The sequence below is a fragment of the Podarcis raffonei genome, chromosome 8 (assembly GCF_027172205.1).
Source record: "Podarcis raffonei isolate rPodRaf1 chromosome 8, rPodRaf1.pri, whole genome shotgun sequence".
Classification (NCBI taxonomy): Eukaryota; Metazoa; Chordata; class Lepidosauria; order Squamata; family Lacertidae; genus Podarcis; species Podarcis raffonei.
In genome coordinates, this window is record NC_070609.1 from 50,503,703 (window position 1) to 50,529,251 (window position 25,549).

Consider the following 25,549-nt stretch of genomic DNA (forward strand, 5'->3'; position numbering starts at 1 on the left):
ACAATGAATGGCCCACAGCTAACTAATTCAGATAATTTGTCTTTGGGGGCTTCCTGGTCCATCACCTGTAACCTCCCAAAGTCCCTTGCTGGACCATTTCCTCTGCTGAACCCTGCACAGCACTTATCAATAGTAGTTTCCATGGCTCAAAAATATGTGGAAAACGTAATATACCCTTCACCTGATACTCTTCAGATTTTCTTGGCTACAAGTACCATCAGTCCAAGCCAGCTTTGCTGTGCTAGCTGCAGCTTATGGCAGCTGTTGTCCAGAATATCTGAAGGGCTCCAGGTTGGCAAAGACTGATGTAACCTTGTGCCATTTCCAGAGCCAGAGCAGGTATTGGTGCTAGTCCACATACCGTAGTTCCTTATCCTGCTCCATAAGCAAAAGAGGAATGATGGTGGCAAATGAGAAAACCGAAGCCAACATGCTTAATTTGTATAATTAATGCTTAAGGAGAGTGCTGGTTTTTCAGTTTTGGGTGCTCTTAGAGAAAAATGATTATCTGGATCCAATCCAGTCTGAGTTCAGGCTTAGCCTGAGGATGCACAATTAACTAGTGGCTAGGAGACCTTTTACCAGCATTGGCTGGTGTACAAGCTGTGATCATTCCTTGCCATTCCTGGACAAAGATAGCCTGGTCACAGCAACCCATAACGTTGGTAACCTCAAGACTGGATTACTGTAATCTGTTCTATGTGGGGCTGCCCTTAAAGCTGGTTCAGAAGCTGCAGGTACTGCAGAATTTGGCAGCTAGACTGCTGAGCAGAGCTGCCTGCTGTGACCATGGGATGCCATTGTTGAAAGAATTGAACTGGCTGCCAATTTACTACCAAGCAATATTAAAGGGTTTTTATTGACATAGGCCTGGGCACTTGAAGTATGTTTTCTCCCATGCTGAGATTCTCAGATGAGGAAGTCTTAGTTGTGCCTCATCTTGCCTAGGGCCATGGTGTGACAAGCCTTCTCCGTTGGGCAACTGAGCTCATGGAATCATTTCCTCCCTGAAATAAGGTGCAGACTCTGATGCGTTTTTGACGCCTGCTAACGACTTGCTTTTTCACTCAGGCATCTGCCGGTTTTTAAGACCAGGTATGTGGCAATATGCTTCATTGTTTTACTGTGGTTGGTCATATCGCATTGTTTACTGAGTTACTGTATTTTAACATGTTGATTTTATTTCTGGAATCACGTTGAAGGAAAGTATACCTATTTAAATGATTAAGTCACAGAATTCAGATTCTTTTGGGGGCAGAGTTTTGACCAGCTGGCTAAGCATGGAAGATTGCACCAAACATGTGACAAGTGGGGTGGGGGTGGGGCGGGCACTGGTCCTCTACTTGACCAGCATGGCCCACATTGTGCTGTTTTTTTGTGGGGGGAAGCACCACAAAAAGACAGCCTGCAGAGTGAAGAATGCACTGCATTCCCTCTTCTGCGCTGCACCCCTTTACCGACTGGCAATGACATTCAGCCCTAGAAACAGGCTGACACAACAGGCGCCAGGTCTAACCAATCCGGTGCTTCCTACCCTCACAAGAGGAACTATGCTGCAAGCTCAGACTTAATTAGCTTTCTGCTATGGCTCTGAGGTTGTTTGAGACTTGCTGCTTTCCAGATAACTCCCTGGAACCAATCTGTATCTGTGCTGTTTATTTCCTTTCCCCAGGTGTATGAATTTACATTTATTAGCACTCAGCTGCATCCCATTGCCTGCAGCCCACTGAGCTGTATTTTTCTTCTTCGGCAGTCTGCTGTTTGGATTTGCAGCAATAAATAATTCACGGGTGTGGGTTCATTTGCTTTCTTTCCTAGGACGGTGCTTCTAGTGGCAAACAGCTTGATCATCAGTGAATGTTCGCTAGCTTGTTGGCAAATCCCCTGAAATATATGCATCCTTTCTTGGCCTGCGTTATTTTGCCCCTGATTTTAATCTGCCCTTCCTCCAAGGAACAATGTCAGCCCACTGCCCTTTTATCTTCAGTGAGGTGTAACGTAAGTTGAGCTGCCAACCAGGAGTCACATATACTGTACCGCCAAGCAGGGTGTTTGAACCCAGGTCCCCCTGGACTCTCTATTAACAATAACCCTTGAATCTGCTCCCCAAACCAATGGGGAAAAAATGCTCATGTAGATGCTGCATTTATTAGCTGTATTATCCTGGCCTGACATTTTTTGCATGACACACTTTATCTCCAGAAATATTTGGCTATTAATTCTGTTGCAGAATGTGCTACTTGAAATTGGGGGAATCCAATGTGGTGCCCTCTAGATATTGGTAGACCACAACTATTATTGTCTATGACCACTGGGCCCTGCTGGCCGGGACTGGCTATCCTTGCTTTAAATTTGTTACAGCGGCAACCAAGGCCAACACACTTCAAAGTCAGAACCTTTGGGTCTGTGTATGGTTGCCTCATATGGTGAGCCACTAAATTACACACTGACTCTATCTGCCCAGGCTGGTATTTTGAATCCTTCAGGGCAGAAAACCCCACAACAGGCTTGCCTGTTCCAGTTAAGGTCTTCCTGAACTGCAGTGTAATTTTGCATCCTTTTGACCATTCTTCAGTCCCGATTTCTGGCTTGTTTCTCAATTCTGCCTCCCGGTTTCTCCTTTAGTCCTGGGCTTACTCTTTGGTCCTGACTACTGGCTTCAACCCACAGCTCCCAGTTCCTGGCTCACTGCCCAGCCCCAGCAGTGGCATCCTTTGCCACAAAGACTTGCACATGCAATTTTACAATGCACTTTGATCTAAGAACTCCCCAATCCTGAGTCGCCCCATTAATAGATCAGGGAGGTGGCAGTGTAGCTGCAGGTGCTAAGGCCACAGAGTAGAAAGGAGGAGGTGTGTCTTTTAGGTTAGAAGGTAAGACCAAACTATGGTCCTTAAACACATGAACATTTCAAACAGAAGAATCCCCTTAAGGAAAAAGTTACAAAACCCTGCCTGAGCCACTGATCTCTTCATCAGCAGTAAATTCATACACCAATCTGGGAAGTCAATCGTCAGGGGAGCAATAGGAAGAGAACAGTCATCTCTGTCTCTCTCCTTTTTTCTTCCAAAGTGGCTCAGAAATCACACTTTCCTCCTCAGCTGCTGTGAGCCTTTTCTTAACAACCATGATTTATATAAAAGAACCATTTTCAGTGGCCTTGCCGTTACCTTTGTTAACACCTGCGCCAGCACCACAGAGGTTTGTCATCAATTTCAATGATCCAACTCTTAGCTCTTTTAAAAGAGCTCATGGGATACAGCACAAGCAGATTGTGGGTCAATATTTGTTCAGTAGTTCCCGGTTTACCCTCTGCCCGCCTAGATTATGCTATGACTCCTCGGAAGAGTGCTAGCATCAGTCCTTCTCTCCTTGGGGAAGGGAATGCATCTCTGAAGCCACTCAATAACTCTGCTATTAAAGCAGGATCAAAAAGGAACAGCTTACAATTTAGGCAGAAAGTGCCATACCTCAGAGATCAACACATCATTTCTTATGAAAATAAGTGCAGCATGTTGCCTCTATTATACGATAGTCCTTGGCTCTAAAATTAGTCACAGCAGGTGGTGGGGGGACGATTCCCTGCCAAGATTTCTGAAGACAGAAATCACAAACTAAACCAACTTATTTGAACTCTGATTCTCTCACAAATAAAGCAAGCCATACAAAAAAAGGGAGATATTCAAAAAGGAGCTTTACCATTTGCCAACGATCTTATTGACATAGCCTGTTTTCTTCAGCAATTCTGGAAGGAGGAGCTCAGAATCTGGGATGCCCCCTGTTATGACCTGGGGGGTGTAGGCTGCATTAAGACAAAAACACTTCAGCCAAATGAGAAGGTTTGCAGGTGGTAACATGATTTATTAACTGTACAGTGGTACCTCGGTTTAAGAACAGCCCTGTTTACAAACTATTCCGTTTAAGAAAGCTGCAAAACTGGAAGTTGTTGTCACAGTTTGCGAACTTTACCTTGGTCTAAGAACAGAAGCCTAACGGTGGAAGGGTACCGGTGGCGGGAGGCCTCATTAGGGAAAGCGTGCCTCGGTTTAAGAATGGTTTCGGTTTAAGAACAGACTTCTGGAACGGATCAAGTTCGTAAAGCGAGGTACCACTGTATTCAGTAAGAGGCCTCTTCAAGATCCAAATGGGATTGGGGGATAGGACAAGACAGGTCAGAAAGACAGGTAGATTAGGGATTAGCAGGATTTAAGTGAGGTGTAGCTGATACGGTAACCTCCAGATGCAGTAGACTTCAACTTCCATCTGTCTCTGCCAGCATGGCCAATAGATGGGCATGATGGGAATTGCAGTCTATTTATTTTTTTAAAAAAAGATATTTATTCAAAGTTTCAAAAATACATAAGTATAGAAAAGAAACAGAAAAATACAACAAAAGATAAAAGAAAAAATAAAAAGCAAAAGCAAAAAAGAAAAATACTTATCCCATATTGCATCTTTTCGTTTGCTTGTTTCATAGACCTCCTCATACCTCCCTTTTGTATTCTAGCTTAATTCGTTATTTCAGCAAATTCTTCCCATATTTCTCAATTTTTGTTTAAAAATTTATCTTAACCATCTATCTTATTTAATTAACTCAACATATCCTTTCCATCTTTTACATAATCTATTATTCAATTTACCTTTAATTTCTTTAACCTTGTCTTACCTTAAAAAACCTTAAAATTCAAAATTTAAACCATATTTCTACATAATTCCTTAAATCCTTTCTACTAAAGCCAATTAGTTCCTTTCCAGCATGATCCCTAATATTTCATTAGTGTTACACTAATTCCCAAAATGGAAAGAAGTTTTTCTTTTTATAAACTTTTCCTCTTCTCTAGTTTTTATCCAACGTCCCTTCTTCCTGGTCTCGGGTGATGCCAGTCCTTTCTGACCATTACATCCAGTCCATCAATCTGGTGATCTTATGTCCGAGGCCCTTAAGTCTCTTCTATGCCCCATCTGCAGATTTTCTTGTTCTTGTTTGTGTTTACGCTCTTCTTTATCCTTTGTTGGTTTCTTTCGTAGTTTCTTTCCTTTCTCCTTGAGGAGTGGGTCTCCGGGGAACTCCAACTGGTGATATTCTCCATTTTCCTTCATCAAACTAGCCCATTCCCCTGAGTCCCACTCCCCGTCATCGTCATTGTAATCCAAAAAGTAGTTAGCCAAAAAGTAATTGTCAACCTGTTTCATAGTCCCACCAGAATTGAGAGCTTCCTTAACTCCAGCCACTTCCAAACACACTCCAAGTTCAATCTTCCAATGCAGCAGCTTTTGCTCCTGCAGGACTTTAGGTCTCACCATTTGTATTTGTCTTACTTGGGATGCATTCGCAACCTCTTCCATCTTCATCTGCCCTTGGACTTGCCCTATCAAACCAGTTTCCTGTATAATTTCTTTATCCTTGTTTCCTGTTAATTCATATTCACTGGCTACAGCAGTCATCAAGTCCAACTTTTCATTCATCAAGTTCATTTTCTCATGCAACTGCTCCAGCAAAGCATTTGTTTTGCCCAGGGCAGACACCAAAACTTTCTCCCACCACATTTCTATTCAAGGTCGAACGACTGGTCCCACGATCTCAATCTCGCAGCTGTGAAGTCTCCAAGTAAACTGCAACAACCAACTGACAGGCTCCCTCTAGGGGACATAATTTCCATTTGTATCCATCTTTAGAAAACGTATCCAACAAAGGAAGATTACTTTCGATTTTCAAATACTTTGTTTCTTTAAAATGCAAAAATGCAGAAAGCAGCGTTGAAGTTAATTTGTTTCTCTTTTTTTTTATCTATCTGTCAAAGTGCTCCACTTTTAATCAATGGACGTCTCCAACAATTTCTGTCCTGACACCCCGTTCCCAGGTTTGGGGACGATGGAGACTTATATTCCTTTACTCTCTCTCCTGCAGGCTTAAACAGTCAGATTTCCCCCCCCCCCCTTTTCTCCTGCTTCCAAGGGGGTTTTGTTGGTTATAGATGCAGGAAGTTTCAATCTTTAAAATAACTTTCCAGGCTATTAGGTTGCAGGGTTTTTGCTACAGTCTGTTTACAAAAAGCGGAAGGTGGACTTCCTGTTTACACCTTTCCGCTTTGGTGCCAAATTAGTACTTTTTTTCCTTATTCCCCGATCTTTAAACTTGACCTACTCACGGGTAGTTGTTTGATAGCCGAATTGTCACAGGAAAAAGGTCAGCGCTCTCCGGCAACAGCTGTGCGGCTTCACTCCACGGAAGAAGCAATTGACTCTCAGCACCGCGCCAAACACCCCGTTTCGCTCTGGAGCTCGTTACCGGGCTCTTTTGCAGATTGGGGGGGGTGCTGAAGGTGCCCGCCGAGTCCCACGGTCACAGGCTTCACCCGCCTGTGGTTTCAGAAGGGTCCCCGCTTCACCGTAGCGGCAAGACCCGATTTCCGGGGAGCTAAATCCCTCAGAACTAGAGGGAATCCGCCATTGCCAGTGGCGCCGCCTCTGGAAGTCGATGGGAATTGCAGTCTAAAACTGCAAGTAAGGCACCAGGTTGGGGAAGACTGATCTATTATTTATTTATTTCATAAAATTTATACGCCACTTGATTGTTAAAAAAAAAACAACACCTCAAAGCCATTTACAAAAAAGATAATGCAATAAGATTAGCAATAAAAACAATTAACAATGATTTAGAACATTCAAAAAATTAAATCAACAATAGACTAAAAATAGATTAAAACATGTGCCATCTTCATTCTAAATATCTGGCCCAAATTGCACCAAATATTAGAGGACATTTCACGTAACTATCTCTGTGTCCATTCAGTTTCATGTCTAAAAGTTTATTCTCTCAACAGCAGGTTCCATTGCAGTGGTGTAGCTAGCCACTCAGGTGCCCAGGGCAGGGTGAGTGGCCCATGGGGGCAGGGCAAGCTGCCCACTGTAGGGCAGCTGACTGGGAGACAAAAGACAGAAGCAAGTCCCACACTGATGTTTTGGGCAGTGCAAAGCCTGCAAGCACCTGCGCCACCGTGTCACTCCCAGGAGAGACGCATGGCTCAGATGTGCTGGAGGCCCCGTGGTAAGTGCCACCCCCCGCAGTGTGGTGCCCAGTGCCCCCCGCCCCCCCGAGCTATGCCTCTGTTCCATTGATTCCCAAGGTATTTCTTAAAGCAGAGAGCCAGTCAATTGATTTTTGAAACACGAAGAATGCAGAGGGGCAGGGAACAAGCCAATACAGTGGTACCTCGGGTTAAGTACTTGATTCGTTCCGGAGGTCCGTTCTTAACCTGAAACTGTTCTTAACTTGAAGCACCACTTTAGCTAATGGGGCCTCCTGCTGCTCCCGCACTGCTGGAGCACAATTTCTGTTCTCATCCTGAAGCAAAATTCTTAACCCGAGGTACTGTTTCTGGGTTAGCGGAGTCTGTAACCTGAAGCGTATGGAACCTGAAGCGTATGTAACCCGAGGTACCACTGTATGGCAAACCTGCTTGCATCATGCACTGAGATGCAAATTTGCCCTCTGGCTCCCTCACAAGCAAGTGAAGGAGAGCTGCTTCCTTTCCTAAATGGCTTCTGTGGTCAATGAGAGGCAAAGCACTCTGCTTACAAAAGCCCTTTAGATAACGTGAATGTGGTCTGTTTGTGCACATATCACCTGAGCAGGAGAGTCCACTTGTGGTTCTCTAGATAGCAGCTCCCAGAATTGTACCCTGGGCACTGAACTGAAAGAATGGGCAACTAACAGGCCCCCCCCCCAAGAGCTGAAGGATACAGACTTAAGAAACTTGGTCCCACTGACACTGGCAGAGCATTGGACAGAACACTTTTGCCAGAAGTCTAAACTGATCACTTGCAGACAGATTTTTCTCTCTTCCTCCCATTTTGGGTCTCCCCTCCCACTTTTTTCCCTCTCTCTCTCCAAGTTCCTCCCATCTGAATGAAATCAAGCTAGGATCTCACAGGTGCCCACCCTGCTTTAAAGCATATCTCAAGTTTTCTGTTCATTCTATTGTTACCAAATGAGAAAAACTGCAGCCTGCAGATCAGGGAGGTACCACGGCTGAATGGCTAAGAGGGTCAGCCACCAACATTGCTGGTAGTTAGGAGGACTAAAATAAATTCTTTCTAAAGACCCTGGGGATTCCCTGCCTCAGTACACCAGTGGCAGAAGACATGCTCTAAAGACTCAACCTCTGATGTTGCTCTTTAAAAATGAGAACAGGGAAAAGTAGGCCTGCGGTAAACTTCTCCTGAAGACCTGAACAGCCACCAGTCATCAATGCAGACAGTAGCAAGCTACATGGTGGATTGCTCAGAATTAGGTGACAAGCCCCCTTTCATGCCTCAAACAAACAAAGGACATGCAGATCAGGCATGCATTCTTCCGTACTTCTTATGGACTTCTAATATACAAGCATCCCTCCACTGTCAGCTAAGAGATGAACACCCACACTTGCCAATATGCAGCACCAATCCGGAGCTGTAAATGCATGCTCTAAAACATATGGTCTCCTACAGCATCTGCCATTTTGGAACAAACAATCCTAACACCAACTAGATCGGCCGCAAATCAGCTCAAGCTGGCACCTCCCAACAGGAGTGCTAGAGCAAAGCACTCATTGTGGACAGCTTGGTAGTGCCCTCCAGACGCCCTTGCCTGGCTTAGTAGGAAGAACATATTTCTATAAGAGTGTATTTCAAACATATTGCTAACCTTCCATAATAACATGCAACTCTTCTCTTCACTCCACCCGCCTTTTGCTGAATCTTAATTAACCTATCCAATAAAACAACTTCTTTAGCAGCAAAAGCAAAAACAGATTTAACAACCTAAGCACTAGAATTTGTACTGTAGCAGGAACATTTCGAGACATTCTCTTTATGCAGGAAGTCTTAGGTCTGCTTCAGGCTATTATCTGTATCATAGTTAAGATGATCGCAAGCAAGCTTTCATAAGCCTCAGGCTTTCACACTTGCCCTCTTTGCATGCGAGCAGAGAAGAGAGAATGCTTCTGCTTTCCCTTTAAAACAAACTGCACTTCTCTGTTGTGTACAAATTCAGGGAACTATGGTTTATTCTGACCCTGGTTAGTTAACAAAGCCGACTATTAAACCATGATTGATTGATTTGTTTTAACTAGTTAGAATGAACCACAGTTCCTGTAGTTTGTCTATAACAGGAAACTGCAGTTTGTCCTCAAGTGAAGAATGGAACCTTTTTCTCTCCTCAGTTTGCATGCAGAGAAGAGGCAGTCATGACAGTCAATAACATGTGCAGGTTCATTCAAGATCCTATAAACCCTGTTAGCTGGACTAGCAACACCAGGCCTATTTGTTTGCAATACAACCCTGATTCTAAGCCTGGCAATTACTTCCATGATCTCAAAAAAGATTAATTTCTGAGTAAATGTGCTTAGGATTGCAGCCTATTGTAAACTGCCTGGAGGTCTTTTGTTCCAGTAAGTAGTATGTATACATTTTGTAAGTAAGTAAGTAAGTAAGTAAGTAAATAAATAAATAAATAAATAAATGTGTCTTTAGTGGGGGAACTTGAAGCAAGACCCCAACATTTGGGTTGCAAAAGTAAAGGCTCATTTGCTGGAAAAGAAGGACATACCATTTCTGGCATGGGCATTTGTGGTGTAGAAGCCATTCCTGATGGGGAGACGACCAGTTAAGAGTGCTGCTCTTGCTGAGGAGAGAAAAGCAAGGGGTGGGGGCACACAGAAGTAACTGTATATATCAGTTGGGCGACTTTCTTTTCTTAGACAACACCCTTCCTGCTTCAGTTTTACTATTTCATCACATGCAGTTATCAGAATCTCAGTCCGTGTGGCTGGGGGAGAGCTTGGAGGCATTTCGAGGAAACAGTTACCAGTATTATAATGTCCTCCAACATAACAATTTCTGCTGTCATTTTTCTTTAAGAAAATAGGTTCCTAGAGTATTAGGTTCTAGTACTGCTACTATTATTTATCAAAGCACATTTGATTTGCAATCTTAATCTTTAGAAGTTGAAGACAACAATTTGCCTAATGTGATTTCATGACAGAGGTACGATTTGTACCAAGCCGAACTCTCCACCCCCTAGACAGCACTGCTTCTCTAGAGCTTTGGAGTTTACTCACATGGAGAACAAAGAGGGTTGGCAGTGTAGAAGCTTGGGAAAAGCATTCCTTCTGCAGCCATCTGGTCTATATTTGGGGTTTCTTTGGAAGGATGCCCCAAAACACCTAGGTCACCCCAGCCCATCTGAAGAAATACCAGGACACAAGAGAAATAAACGTCAATCAGTTGAAAGGACTAGTGTACATTTTTATCATTCAGCTATTTAAAAGCTTTACTGCAGCATCCACCACTGTAATACCCAAGCACATTGTACAATGATTTCCACTGCTCAGCTGCCTGTTTAATGGCGAGCAGCCTTTTCGGCTTCATGGAAGCAACATGGATTATTGCAGGGCAGTGAGGGGGAGAGAACAGTGTCAAGTGACCTTCAGAAACACAAGGAACAGGTTATTCACCATTCCTGTTTTGTACAATAGGAGGTGTGCTGGCAGCGTCCAGCTGACAAAACACACTATGGGTGAAGCCAAGAAGCAGATCACGCCATCCCTGGCAACACCTCTGTGGGAAGAACTGCATCACATTTTCAGAAACCCTTCTGTATGAAATGTCAGGCTGGGACAGATCAAAGGTTCACAGAGTCCAGTATTCTGTCTCTATCAGTGGTCAGTCCGATGCCCCAGAGAAGCTCAAAAGTTGAGCAAGATGCAAATAAGCCATTCACTGCTGTATGCTTTCAGTGACAAGCAATCACAAATATGCTGCTTCTGAACACAGAAGTTCCATTTCTAACTGTAAAGACCAATAGCCATTGTTAGACCAATTCTCCATGATTTTCCCCTAATCCTCCTTTCAAATTCACGACCCCAACTTTGTGAGTGAATTCATTCTTAACACAAATTATGTATGGCTTGATGAAGCAAGTTGTTTTGTGGCAGTTGCATGAATCCCCCCCTGGGATGGGGCAAAATCAAGAGAACTTCCAACCTTTTGGAAAATGGCACCATACCTAGCTTGTCCTTGCTGGCACCTGCAGCTAAAACACTCATTCCTGCTTCAACTGCAACTTTTTCTTGACACATATTTACTGAATATAATAAGGAAAGGAGGGTGAGGGGATGAGAACCTTTTTGTAGCATAGGAAAATACTCAAATCAACAGGAGCCCCCTTTTTAAGGGGGGAAAAAATTACACCAACAATTTCAAGCAGCTAAAAACAGAGTGCAAAGAGTAATAGCCTGAAACTAAAAAGAAATGCAAGAAACACATTAGAAAGCATTTTTCTAACACTACGGTTAGCAGAGCAGTGGAATAATTTCCCTAAAATGGCTTATGAATCACAATCACGAGGTGCTCAAAAACAGACCGAGGCCCCAGACCTGAACTCTTGTAGCAAGTTCATATTGCTAAGCCTTTTACTGAGACAAACAGTGTCCACTGTGCACAATCCTCCTCACTTCAGTAGGACTAAGCAATTTTGTGACCCTTGTGTGAGGGATAGTTTTTTCAAGTGCTCAAAGTGCGCAGTCTTATATGACAACAGCTCTGTAATGCTTGGGTCTTTTATTCGCATATGTCAGATGTGAAAGAGTAGCTTACTGAATCTCATATGGACGACTATATTGGTCTGTGCTGAAAGAAATGCAGTGGCGCAATAAGGATTGCAGCAGCTTAATACATATGTTAGTCTTGACTAAGGCCACATAGTGCATTGATGGCAAAGGAAATCCAAAATGCTGACGTTCAGATTAATAGCACACGAGTAGTTATTTCTTACTTCTTGCCAGCAATAAAGGTGAAAAGCGAAAGGATTGCTCCACTTGAGACAAAAGGGAGAGGAATATCTAAACACTTGAAAGAAGCTGCAGAATAGGCACCCTTGTGCAAAATTTCCAGCTCAAAGAACAATGGTTCCAGCTGCTAGCTCTCTATTTCTAAATGGTTTATACTGTCCTTTGCATAAGCCACAGGGCAGTTTACAACAAGGCAAACAGTTAAAAATCCATTAAAAAACCCAATCCTTTAAAAACACATAACAAAAAATCAGTGCTGAAACCTGAAAAAAAATGTGTCCTAACTAACCACCTAAAACCACTGAGAAATTAGGCCAGGAAAGGGAGGGTTCCATTGAAAAGGCCCTTTCCCAGGCCCCCACATCGTGTATTTCATACAATTTGTTATTTAGAAATAAACCTCATTTATTTAGAAATGTATTTCGCACAACTTATTTGTAACGCACCATTCCTCCACCACCAACACAATCTCTGTAAAACTTGGCAAGCTCCAAGCTGGCCCAGAAGCCTATTCATACATTTATGGCGTTTCCCTCCTATCTTTCATCAGGACGGTCTCATGTCATCTAACAAAAGAATTACAGCCCAGCTTACATACCAAGGCAGGGATTCTGCATCAAAGTGCAATACTCCAGCTGATAAGCCATTTGCCTCAAATGAGCATCCAGCTGCCAAAGGAACATTTTTCATAGACTTCCTGCCTACTTCATGCCACATATCTGCTTTGGGACACCCCTCCAACACCCAAAACCAGTCCTTAAAGAAGGTTTGGGGAACCTGATCTAGGCTGCAGACCAGATCTTCATCTCTCAAACTCCTCATGGGACAAATTCTGTCACAGTGACACAAGGTGATAACTGTTGCCACAAAGGGCTTGCAAAGAGATGTGTGTGGTGTGTTAAAGTGCTACTGATCAGCAGGCTTGTAGTCACTGCCTATCAGTTGATAGCTGGTGCCTTTGAAGTTGCTTTCTGTAGGAATCAGCTATGTAATGGAGTTCCCCGCTGAGAAATCAGTTCTGCAGTAAATCCAGTCATATCTTGACTATTGACATATGATGCCAGGTGTGGGGCAAGTGGGCATGGTGTAGGGAAAAGAGCCTCCCAGGCCAAATTTGGCTCATGGGTCAGAGGTTCCCCATCACTGCCTTAAAGGGAAACCATTCCTCTCTCTTCCATCTTGTAGAAGGGGTGGAGAAACTGTAACTCAAAAAGAGGTTTGAAGAGGTAGGTCAACAAGTAACCGATTACTGTATTATTATTTTTGCCCTGCTACCTTCCCCAGGAAAACCTGGTCTTCAACACTGAACAAATGACAATTTGGGAGCGACTTCCGGTTAGCGCCAGCGCTTAATGGCGGATTTCTCCCGGAGCTCCGGGAGAGATCTGCTTCGTGGGTTCGGGTCCTGCAGCCACGGCGGAGCGAGGACCCCCAAAAATCACAGGCGCGTAGCCTGTGAACTGGAGACTCGGCGGGCACCTTTGCGCCCCCCCGACGTTGTGAAATAGCCTTTTTAAAGGCTACGGATCAGCGGAGGGTTATGGAGCGGTGCTGAGAGTCGCTTTCACCCAGCCTGCGAAGCGAAGCCGCGTCGCCATTAGCGGAGAGCGCTGACTTCTTCCGGTGAATTTGGACTAAAAAGAGCAACTTTCCGTGAGTAGGATTGAGCTTTAAAACATAATTGGACGCTAAAATTAAAGAAATTGGGCACCGAGACGCATAAGCATCAAAAAGGAAGTCTGCTTTCTGTTCTGTAGCAAGATCAAAGCGAAAGGCATTTAAGCTGTAACTTTTGACAGGAGAGTTTGCGAACTAAGAAATCCACCACCAAGCAAAGAACTCCCTCCCCCGAAGGCAGGAGGGGGGGGAAGAAGACTTTAAAGTGATTTCCTGCCTGTTTTAAAAGAAATTGAACTGTTTACCGCTGCTCCTCTACCTGGGGGTCGGACTGCCGGAGAAAAGGAACCGGCTAAGGACTGTCGCTACAAGAAGGTTAAAAAGTAACTGTAATATCGACTTTGGTTACTCTCAACTTGAAACATCTTATTTTGTTGCACAGTAAGTTATCTGCAGGATACTATTGATTTGGATCTTTTACAAAGAAAGGGACTAGGAGGGCTTTTGTTTTTGGAAGGTGTGGGAACAATTTGAAGTTAAAGAACTGACTTTACGCCCTCTAGAGGACTTGTGAATAGTTTCAGCAACAAGTGGAGTTTAAAACCTGAGAATTTTTTTTCTGACAGCTTAAGAGTGTGGGAATGACCTTGAGTGAAAGACTTTGTTATGGCAGATGGTAAACAGAAAGAGGACTCACAAGAAACAACTTTGAGATCTGGTAGACAATACAAAGTCGATCTTTCTATGCAAAGAAGGGCCTCTGTATCAGGGGCTTCCGGAACTGCAGCTGTCACAAAGGCAAAAGTGAAAATAATGTCTTCAGAAGAAGCATTTGCAAAGGCATTGGGGAAAATAAATGACTCTTTGGAGGAACTAAAGAAGCAAGGTGCTGAAACAAATAAGAAAATTGAAGAAATCTCTGGGAAAATTGATTTAAATACTAAAAGTATAACTGACCTCGGGAACAAAGTGAACTCTAATGCAGAAGCAATTGGGAAATTACTGGAAGATTCATCCACAACACGAAAGATAGCTGAGGAAGCTAAGGAAACTGCAACTGCTGCCGAGGAAAAATTTCCACCGGTGTACAGGAAACTAGATGAATATGAGCTGGCACTCTCTATGCAGGATATGCAACGCAAGGAGAAAAATTTAAGGATCAGACTTGTGCCGGAAAAGGAAGGAGATAACTTGGTGGATTACTTGACAAAAGAATTTTCTGACTTTTGGAAGCAGGAGCTGAATAAGAAAGAATTTAAGATAGAGAGTGCATTTAGGCTGGGAATAAGGCAGAGGAAGAACAGACCCAGAGATTGCTTGATAACTTTAAGATCAAAGGAGGAGAGAGACAAAATACTGAACCTGCACTACCAAACAACCCTTCGAATTGAAGATTTTCACATTGAGATTTTTAAAGACATTCCCAAAAGTATTTTGGATGCAAGAGGTCCGTACAAGGACTTGGTGACACTGCTGAAAAGGAACTACATACTATTCAGGTGGGAGTTTCCCCAAGGCTTGTCTTTTAAATACAAGGGGAAGAAAAGAAGAATAAAGACAGTGAGTGATAAAGACAAGTTCTTGAGAGAACACGAAGAAGACCTACAGAAAGAGACGTTTCCAGGACAAGGACACCCTTCAAGCAAGGGACCACTAGATACGGACACAGAACCACCGACAAAAGACGAACAACAACTGGGAGCTGTAGGAGGAAGCAAATAACCCCATCATGGCTTTGCAACTTCTAACCTGGAATTGTAACGGTTTAAATAATCCTAGAAAAAGAAAAAATATATTTCATGCTCTAAAGAAAGACCAATTGGACTTGATTTGTTTACAAGAGACTCATGTGACAAGAGCACATAGAAAATTATTAATAAATAAGAGATTGGGACAAGAATTTATATCTTCAGACAGAGTAAAAAAGAGAGGAGTGGTGATTTATGCAAAGGAAAATTTGCAACCGAAACAAATCTTTAAAGATGACCAAGGAAGATATTTGGCAATTGAAATTCAATTCCAAGGAGAAAAATTTTTGATAGTGGGAATATATGCACCAAATGAAGGGAAAGCAGAATTCTTTAAGAAGTTGCATGAGACTTTGATGGACTATATGGATTACAATTTAATCATGATGGGTGACATGAATGGAGTAGTTTCAACAAATATGGACAAAGCACAAAGACAGGTAGTCACAAAAGACGGAAGACTACCAAAAACTTTTTTTGAAATGACTGACAATATGGACTTGATTGACATTTGGAGAACAAAACACCCATTAGAAAGAGAGGGAACCTTCTTTTCTGAAGCCAAAATGACATGGACACGGATTGACCAAATTTGGGTGACTAGCAGTATGGCGTCGAACATAAAGAAAGTGGAAATCTGCCCAAAAACCTTCTCCGACCATAACGCAGTTAAGATGGTGATGAAGCAAACAACAACTGGTTCCTTTAGATGGAGAATGAATGACACCTTATTTAGAGATGAGGAGATTATTTGAAAGATTATTTTGAAATCAACTTAAGGACTAAAGTAGAAAAAAGAATAGTATGGGACGCAAGTAAAGCCGTGATGAGAGGGTTTTTGATACAACAAAATTCATTAAAGAAAAGAAAGCAAAATGAGAGGAAAGAGAAAATCTTGGAAAAGATAAAAGAAGGGGAAAGGAAACTAAGACTGAAGCCAAAATCGCAAGAGATTCTAAGAGAAATTAAAATGTATCAAACACAATATATGGAACTGATGAATCAAGAAATAGAATGGAAAATTAAACAAATGAGACAAAAGACTTTTGAATCTGCAGATAAATGTGGCAAGTTATTGGCTTGGCAAATAAAGAAGAGACAAAAACTCAACACGGTAACAAACTTAGAAGTGGAAGGAAAGAACATATGTAACCCAGTGGAAATTAGGAACTGTTTTCAGAGCTACTTTAGACAACTGTATACACAAGGGCCACAGAAAGAAATGGATATACAACAATTCCTCGAGAAAAATGGGCTGAAAAAGATTCCGCAGGAAAGTAAGACAATTTTGAACCAGGAGATATCAGCACAGGAAATAGAAGATGCCATTCAAAGCATGACGTTGGGCAAATCACCTGGACCTGATGGACTGACTTCCAAATACTACAAGGTTTTAAAGGAAGAGTTGATACAACCTTTGAAGGAAGTCTGTAACGAGATCATGGAGGGGAGGAAGGCACCCGATACGTGGAGGGAGGCTTATATTACACTTATACCAAAGACAGAGACTGAAAAGACCCAACTTAAGAACTACCGACCCATCTCGTTACTAAATGTGGATTACAAAATCTTTGCTGATATTTTAGCAAAGAGATTGAAAAGAGTTTTGATGGAGGAGATTCATGGGGACCAAGCGGGCTTTCTCCCGAAAAGGCATTTGTCGGACAATGTAAGGAATATAATTGACATTTTGGAGAAGCTGGAAGTGAATATAAATACCAAGGCTGTTTTGATATTTGTGGACGCTGAGAAAGCTTTTGACAATATATCTTGGAGTTTCATGATGAAGAACCTCCGGGGGATGGGGGTAGGCCAAGGGTTTGAAAATGGTATAGGTGCAATATACTCTGAACAGAAAGCAAAATTAATTGTAAATAATGTGGTTACAGAAGAGTTCAAGATTGAAAAAGGGACACGTCAGGGGTGTCCTATCTCCCCACTACTTTTTATATCGGTCCTGGAGGTTTTGCTTAATATGATTAGGAGGGACCAGCTGGTTAAAGGGATTCAGGTCGGAGCTAAACAATACAAATTGAGAGCATTCGCAGATGACCTAGTACTTACATTACAAGAGCCAGAAGCTAGTACGAAAAGAGTTTTGGAAATAATTCAAGAGTTTGGTCAAATGGCAGGATTTAAATTGAATAAGTTAAAGACTAAGGTATTGGAGAAAAATTTAACACAGATTGAAAAAGAAAGGTTTCAGAATGAGACGGGGTTGACCGTGGTTAAAAAAGTGAAATACCTGGGTATAAATATGACAGCTAAGAATGTGAACCTATTTAAAGACAATTATGAAAAAACCTGGACAGAAGTGAAAAAAGATTTGGAGATTTGGTCAAATTTGAAGCTTTCCTTGTTAGGTCGAATTGCAGTTATAAAAATGAATGTATTGCCAAGAATGTTGTTCTTGTTTCAAGCATTACAAATAATGGACAAAATGGATTGTTTCAAGAAGTGGCAGAAAGATATATCTAAATTTGTCTGGCAGGGCAAGAAGCCCAGAATAAAATTTAAGATATTAACGGATTCAAAGGAAAGAGGGGGGTTTGCCCTGCCAGACTTTAAACTGTACTATGAAGCGGCAGCTTTCTGCTGGCTTAAAGATTGGCTGCTTCTTGAAAACACAGACATTTTGGATCTGGAAGGTTTTAACAATATTTTTGGGTGGCATGCAGATTTGTGGTATGACAAGGTTAAAGCACATAAAAGTTTTAAAAACCATATTGTCAGAAAAGCACTATTAAATGTCTGGGTCAGATATAAAGATTTGCTGGAAAACAAAACCCCAAGGTGGCTGTCGCCAATGGAAGCTAAGGCAGTTAAAAAGTTAAATATGGAGTCGAAGTGGCCAAGATATTGGGAAATTTTAGAAAAGGAAGGGGACAAACTGAGATTGCAGAGTTTTGAGAAATTAAAAGAGAAGGTGAGAGATTGGTTGCACTATCACCAAATAAATGAAGTGTTTAAACTGGACAGTAAAATTGGCTTCCAGGTGGAAAAATCAAAATTAGAGACTGAACTGTTAGAATCCAGTACTAAGAATTTGTCAAAAATGTATAATTTGCTGCTGGAATGGAATACACAAGATGAAACGGTTAAGTCAACTATGATTAAATGGGCTCAGGACATTGGTCATAATATTTTGTTTGCTGACTGGGAAAAGTTGTGGACTACCGGGATGAAATTTACGGCATGTAATGCCTTAAGAGAAAATATTATGAAAATGATTTATAGGTGGTACATAACCCCAGTCAAGCTTGCAAAGATTTACCATTTGCCTGATAATAAATGTTGGAAATGTAAAGAAAAGGAAGGTACATTTTTTCACCTTTGGTGGACGTGCCCGAAGATTAAGGCATTCTGGGAAATGATCTATAATGAACTTAAAAAGGTATTTAAATACACCTTCACTAAGAAACCAGAGGCATTTCTCTTGGGCATTGTCGGCCAAGGGGTGTTAAAGACGGATATAACTTTCTTTATGTACGCTACAACAGCAGCTAGAATACTTATTGCAAAGTACTGGAAGACGCAGGATCTACCCACACTGGAAGAATGGCAGATGAAGGTGATGGACTACATGGGCCTGGCAGAAATGACGAGCAGAATCCGAAACCAGGGAAGAGAAGCGGCGGAAGAAGAATGGAAAAAGTTTAAGGACTATCTAAAGAAATATTACAAAATTAATGAAAGTTAGAATGATGTTGGACTGGAAAGTAAATGGTTACTATTAGTAATGGTTAAGACAAGGAGAATAAGGAAGATTAGCTTAAATTTAAAGTAAAATAAGGGAAGATTTGCTGAGTAATTGATTAGAATTTGGAATACAGAAAAGGGAGGCATGAGGAAGTCGAGGAAGAAAGGTTTAAGAAATTAGGATATGAAATGGTACTTGTTTTTTCTTTTGTTTTGTTTTTGTTATTGTTTGTTTATGTATTTGTTGTTGTTATGTATTGTTTGTGTGATTATAAAAATTGTTTAATAAAAATATTTTTTTTAAAAAAAAACAAATGACAATTTGGGCTTTCCAGAGATTGCCGTTTGCTCCAATTCAGTGGCAAAGAATGTGTTTTCATGAGGAAAGTGCCAGGACAAAAAAAAAGTGTTCGGACACAGTGCTTTAAAGCATGGGCCCGTGCCTAAAAACGCAGCAAAAAGGGAAGTCTGGATGAGCCCTCATTGTAACTTTCAGCCTAACTTACCTCGCACAGAGTTGTTGTGAGGATAAAATGAGTGAGAGAAGTATGTATGCCACTTTGAGCTCCTTGGAGGAAAAGTAATATAAACATAATTTTAAAACATGTAATAATGTGCAAATTGACCCCCAAAGATAAAGCACCACAGTGTTTTGAAAGCAACTGATATTACCTTAAATGCCTCAGTGCCAAAGGTCAGCTCTTCAGACACTAGGATATCAGAGCTTCATGGTAACTCTTCCTCTCTATCAAAATTCAGAATGGAAGCCTCCTGGGGCAGGGAATTGTCTTTTGACCAACATTCATTGATGTGGTGGTGCCTGTATATATGTGTGTTACCATTCATGTATATTCATGTATATGGATGGTATAATCCTAGAACTAGGCTTCGGTTAATTTACTGGAGCCATTTTCTAATACATATCACACTTATTTATTTAATTGATTTCTATCCCTCCTCTCCTCCAAGGAGCTCAAGGGGGCATAAGTGGTTCTCCCCCATCTCCCCGTTTTATCCTCACAACAACGCTGTGGGGTAGTTTAGGCTTACAGGCAGAGGTAGCTCAGGCTTACAGGCCAAACGTCACCCGGAAAGTTTTATGCCTGAGGGGGGATTTGAAGCTTGGTCTCCCTGCTCCTGGTCTTGACTCTCTAACCACTGCACCACACTGTCTAATTTAAATTCATACATTACACACACATACATATATATGCACATTGTTTAATACAGTACACACACACACAAAAACTGTACCAGTGTATGTGTAAATGACAGACACCCCCACCCCCACATATACACCCTCTCAAATGTTTCACACCTACCAAATGGGCTCCACAATGGAAGCAATGCTACTCTCAGCACCCCACTTCCTCCAGGAAGCAGACCCACCCAGCGCTCCCCAGAGAGGTGGCCCTTTCCGCCCCTGACCAAGGCTCCCTCTCTCCTCCTGACCCCTTTTCCTCACGAGAGGAGGAAGCCCCCCACCCCACTTGCAAGGACCATCCCTCCTTCCCCTGCCACCTCCCCTTCCCAGGCTCACATCGTCCATCAACAGCAAGACCAAGTTAGGGGGTCGTGGTAGAGTGGTGTTGGCGGCCCTGCCCAGGCCGCACAGGCCCAGCAGCAGAAGCAGTCTCGTCTCCATGGCAACCACTCCAAGCCCACCGCAAGTCCGAAAAAAAGTTGGGGAAGAGGGAACGGCCCAAGGGGCACGTGGAAACACTCAGGGTAACTAGAAAGTCACTACCGGTTCTCAATTGAACGCGCTGAGTTAAAGACATGGGCGGGACTCAAGAGGGAGCACTTTAGAAAGAAGGAAAGAGCCCACGCCACACTTTTGGCATATGGTATGGTTTTAATTATATGTAGTAACCCACCCACAATATGGGAGTTTTGTAAATATAGGTGAAATAATTGCTCCTGGCCCCGCATATGGCGGCAGCGGATATGCTGTTCAAAAAAAGCTGGAAGTGGGAGGAGACTGCCTGGTAACCCTCGCCTGCAGTCTCTATGTAGGAATAGGAGTCTGGGCCGATTCACTCGCGCCTGAGGAGAGTCACGTGCGCAGAGCCGCGGAGGCGGAGCCGTGGTCCGCTGGGCTCATTGGTTCTCCGATCACGTGGATGTAAATACTGTAAGGGCAAAGATGCTGTTACGTGAAAGAGGGAGGGACGAAGCGAACCCACCAGTACCCAAGATGGCGGTTTGTATTGCTGTGATCGCCAAGGAGGTGGGAGACCGGGCAGGGGCAATTGAGGGACGGGGCGGCGGGTGGGGGAGGGAGAGAGGAAGGGGAAGGGTGGGGGAACACAAGAATTGCCTTCAGACATTCCTGGGAAGCCGTTAAGCAGGGAATGAGGGTAAATCCTCTCTTCTGCTATTCTACCCCCCGCAAAGGGTACGTAGCTAGTTAATCTATGGAACTCTCTGCCACAAGATGTAGTAATGGCCACCAACTTGGATGGCTTTGAAAAAGGGTCGGACAAATTCATGGAGCAGGGAAAGCTATTAATGGCTATGCTCTTTCTTCACTGTCAGAGGCAGGTTGTCTTTGAGTACCAGTTGCTGGAAACAGCAGGATGGGAGAGTTGCTCTTGCATTACGTCTTGCTTGTGGGGCTTCCCATTGGGGCATCTGGTTTGCCACTTTGATAACCGGATGTTGGACTAGAATCAGCCTTTCTCAACCTTGGGTTTCCAGATGTTGAACTACAACTCCCATCATCCCTAGCTAGCAAGGCCAGAGCTCAGGGATGATGGGAGTTGTAGTCCAACAACATCTGGGGACCCAAGGTTGAGAAACACTGGTAGATGGACCAGACTGAGCCTGTCAGACTCTTATGCTATGTTCTTAAAGCAGGGCTGCTATCTTGGGCACCTTCTGAGGCTGACACCCCAACTGTGGGGCGGGGACTACTGCTGATCCCTGGAGCCCCCAGCTTCTCCCTTCTTGTCACTTCCCATTTGGTTGCATTCAATAAGCAAGAAAGGAGCAATGGCTGCAGCAGCCTCTGTTAAATTTGCTCTCTCTCTCTCTCTCTCTCTGGGCAGTGGTGCAGGTTGTGCATTAAAGGTTGAAGGACAAGTGAATGGGTTGCAGTGACAACCGTGATAAAGAGTTGGTTTTCGTCAGGTTTTCTTCTCCTTTCCCAAGTATAATCAGGGAGGGGGATCAGGGGAGGAAGCAAAGCACCTAATTCATATATGAACTGTATGTGGAAAACTGTCAAACTTTTTGGGCACATCCTTGTCAGTACGCCTTTGAGCTGATGCCGACAACTGGGCTCAAAGACTGGTTCTGCCCTGACTAGGCTAGGCGAGCTAGAGCACTTCCAGAGACCTTCCACTCCTGGAAAGCAGGTCTAAGTGCACTGGACCCACAACTATCCATTGTGAGCACCAAACTCAGCAGAGTATGAACAACACGGAAGAAAGCTGTGAAGCATAACTCTTCTTTATTTTCTAATAGCTACTGCAAACTAAAAACTAAAGAGCTACTGGCTTGCATGAGTGTTACAGTTCTCACTCAGCCATCTAATCTCTACATAGATAACACTCAGACTCCCCACAGAGTCAGGCAGGAGCAGAAAAAGCGAAGAGCAGTTTCCACCCCCTCCTTTCTGAAAACATCAGGAGATTCTCGCAATGGGAGGGGGTGAAAATATCCACAATCCTTCCATCGGGATGTTGGAGTCTGGGGGTTTAAAGCTGCTTTACCTTGCTTTTTCTGCAACCCTAACTGGAAATATTAATGTGGGTTGCATAAAAATTCAGATATGAATATTGTTTTATTGTGTCTTGCCTGTAAACGGCCTTGAGTCAAAGAAAGGCAGAATATATTTTAATAAACATGTACTTAAAAATGTGACCTTTGCTTGGGGATTTGAGTTCTTCCAGCTGTGAACCAGTTGTTGGGGGCTTGCACCTGGCTTGATTGAGATAGGTGTCTGATTTGGATTCTGTGTTAAAATCGGTATGAAAAGGTACTACTTAGAATCCTGTTGTGGGAGAGGGAGTTAGAACTGCATAGATCAGTTGGATCACTTCATAGCTCAGTAACTTGGTGGTTTGTTTGTTTTTTCATTCTAGAACTACCCTCTGTACATCAAGAGCATTCCAACAGAAAATGAACTGAAGTTCCACTACACAGTCCACACGTCTCTTGATGTTGTGGATGAGAAAATCTCTGCTATGGGAAAAGCTCTTGTGGACCAGAGAGAGCTCTACCTGGGGTTGCTCTACCCAACTGAAGACTACAAAGTGTATCGTAGATGCCTTTTGGGTTGAATGAGGAGTTGGCCTAGATCACATTCAAGATCCCTTCCAGCTCTGCAGTTATGTGATTGTTTCTCAGGTTCCCTTCTTGCAGTCTTGCTTTGTTATTCCAAAGGAGGGTAAAGTTCTGATCACAGCTGGGCTGCAGCACTGGAATTTAGTTGGATTTGTTGTTGTTAGTTTTAAACTAGTTTTGTGTGCTTTGATATATAGAGTAAAGTCATAGCTCAGTAGTAAGGCACTAACTTTGTATGTAGAAGGTCCCAGGTTCAATCCCTGGCATTTCCAGGTAGGGCTGGGAAAATTAGAGAGCTGCCAGTCAGTGCTGAGCTTGATGGACCAATGGCTGACTCAGCATAGGCAGCTTCCTATGTAGTTTAGAAGTTACAGTGGTTAAGGCTGCATGCAACTGCTCTGTGGCCTTAACACTGTGCAGTCAACAGCCGCTACTGAGCAACTTGTTCATCCAGTTGAAGGACAAATCTGGAATGTGATACCTCAAGAGCCCCTGGAACTGAAATCTAAAGTCGATTGGTTAAAATAGGGTGTGGGTTGGGCTTCCAGAATGAGTGACAGTGCAGAGAGCTGCTATGTATTCAGTCTGAACCCAGTTACATGTGGGCAAGCTGCTCCTTGCTTAGGGAGTGTTTAGCATAACCCAGTTGTTTTGTGTTTATTTGTTAAGGGCTCAGTGATGGAGCACAGACTTATTTGGCCTCTCCAGAAAAGGCTGAGAGATTCTTGTTTGGTACCCTGGAAAGCTGCTGCCAGTCAGTGTAGACCAGTGGTAGCTAAATTGTCGTCCCTCCCCGCCCCACCACAAATGTTGCTTAACTATAACTCCCATAGTCCTCAACCACTGGTTATTCTTGCCAGTGCTGATGTGAGCTGGGATTTTCAGGAGGGCCTCAGATTAACCACCCTTGGTATAGACAGTACTGAGAGATGATGGACTAATGGCCTATGTGTGAGGTGGCTTTGTATATTCTTAAAAATAGACCTTGACTGCTGAAGCAGATATGGCTACGTGACCAATTCCAAGGTGAAGTTTGTGATGGTGGTGGATTCTTCCAACACGGCACTCAGGGACAACGAAATCCGCAGTGTAAGTACAGGGCAGCTGCAGGGAGCCAGTCAAAGTAGAACTTCCTTCTGCTTACTCAAGACTAATTGGTCCCTACATTCTGGTCACTGAAGTGGTTCTTCCCTTTTCAGATGTTCAGGAAGCTGCATAATTCCTTCACAGATGTCATGTGCAACCCCTTTTATAATCCCGGGGACCAGATCCAATCAAGGTGAGCAGGCTGGTGAGAGTACCTGTCTCTTTGGAACTTAACTAGTTTTGTTGGTCTTAAAGGGCTGTTGGAAGCTTTGTCTTTCCAGAATCCGCTGAACTATTCTAGTGGCATTTAGCAATATTATCCTGAGCCTCTCCCACATCTGCCCTGCAATAGTATTCACCTCTTGTTTCCCCTTCCAAAATCATGGAAACATGCCATAAACCTTCCTGTCAATTAAGATCTTAGGAGCTCCCTCACTGGGTGTTCCCCACTTTCTGGAGGTACAGCAGGTAGCTACTAAAGAGTGGGCTTCTCGTGGATTGTACCCAAATTATGGAACTTCCACCTGAGGCATTTTGCCTGGTTGGTTGTTTACTGTTTTTTAGAACAGCCTTTCTCAACCTTGAATCCCCAGGTGTTGTTGGACTACAACTCCCATCATTCCTTGCCAACATGTCCAGTGGTCAGGGATATTGAGTTTCCATGTGTACATAAGAAAATATGAGTATGCCTGTAGGATGGAATGAGACAGGTGAAGCAACCTGCTTCGTTAAATGCTCTCTTGGATATATGTGCTTTCAAATCTGCTTGCAACATTGAGGAACCTGATTTAAAGGCAACAGTGATAGATGTACCGCTGGCAAACGCAGCCATATAAGTGAAAAGCTGCCTTTTTATTGCTCCATTATCTTAGTTAGCTGGTCTGTCTTTGATGAACCTTTCTCCTGCTTCTTTTAACACTACCTGTCCCTGCTTTTCCAAGGGCCTTTGACAACATGGTGACGTCCATGATGGTGCAAGTTTGTTGAAGCTTCTGCCTCTTCTTCCAGCTGATTTACCTGAGACAACTTGCCCCACTGTACAGAATTGTTTGTTGTGTATATTCTGCCTTCCAAAATCCCACATTGTATAATAAACTCATTAACTAAGTTAGTCTGTGCTTGTTCACCAAGGTATATGGAAGGGGATGGTTGTAGCCATACCGTGAAAAAGTTGAAAAGCCCCCTCTTGATAGTAAGATGTCTCCCAGGTAAGAGAAATAACTTGGATAAGAGCGTAAGAATAAGCTTGCTGTATCTGACCAGTGACCCATCTACTCC

General features: G+C 43.1%; 2 protein-coding genes across 7 annotated transcripts in view; one reads left to right on the forward strand and one right to left on the reverse strand.

The window, feature by feature from the left end:
* GALNS (galactosamine (N-acetyl)-6-sulfatase) overlaps positions 1 to 20,730 on the reverse strand; it is a 57,589-nt gene extending 36,859 nt beyond the window's left edge. The window contains exons 1-4 of one of the 5 annotated variants that reach the window (XM_053399981.1): positions 20,436 to 20,730; positions 10,101 to 10,224; positions 9,590 to 9,664; positions 3,700 to 3,802 (exon numbers count right to left, since the gene is read on the reverse strand). In XM_053399981.1, coding sequence (XP_053255956.1) covers positions 3,700 to 3,802; positions 9,590 to 9,664; positions 10,101 to 10,224; positions 20,436 to 20,540 — 407 coding nt within the window. In that variant the 5' untranslated portion in view covers positions 20,541 to 20,730. Of the gene's footprint in view, positions 1 to 3,699; positions 3,803 to 8,686; positions 8,709 to 9,589; positions 9,665 to 10,100; positions 10,225 to 11,047; positions 13,114 to 20,217; positions 20,288 to 20,435 lie in introns of those variants that run through there. The other 4 variants (XM_053399982.1, XM_053399983.1, XM_053399984.1 and 1 more) reach the window with 4 other exon arrangements.
* Positions 20,731 to 20,996: 266 nt separating this feature from the next.
* On the forward strand, positions 20,997 to 25,382 carry TRAPPC2L (trafficking protein particle complex subunit 2L). Of its 2 annotated transcripts, none has more exons than XM_053399995.1 (5): positions 20,997 to 21,098; positions 22,984 to 23,156; positions 24,187 to 24,274; positions 24,385 to 24,464; positions 25,213 to 25,382. In XM_053399995.1, exons 1-5 carry the CDS (start codon positions 21,042 to 21,044, stop codon positions 25,256 to 25,258), a joined length of 444 nt encoding a protein of 147 aa, XP_053255970.1. In that variant the 5' UTR covers positions 20,997 to 21,041; the 3' UTR covers positions 25,259 to 25,382. The 2 variants fall into 2 exon arrangements, with proteins under 2 accessions (XP_053255970.1, XP_053255969.1); XM_053399994.1 differs by having other exon boundaries at positions 21,013 to 21,125.
* Positions 25,383 to 25,549: the final 167 nt, after the last annotated feature.

Coding starts and splice junctions, on each gene's coding strand:
- TRAPPC2L (XM_053399994.1), top strand. CDS start 21,042: ATGCTGTTACGTGAAAGAGGGAGGGACGAAGCGAACCCACCAGTACCC. Junction 23,157..24,186: donor CCAACTGAAGACTACAAAGT/GTATCGTAGATG, acceptor CTGCTGAAGCAG/ATATGGCTACGTGACCAATT. Junction 24,465..25,212: donor GGGGACCAGATCCAATCAAG/GTGAGCAGGCTG, acceptor TGCTTTTCCAAG/GGCCTTTGACAACATGGTGA.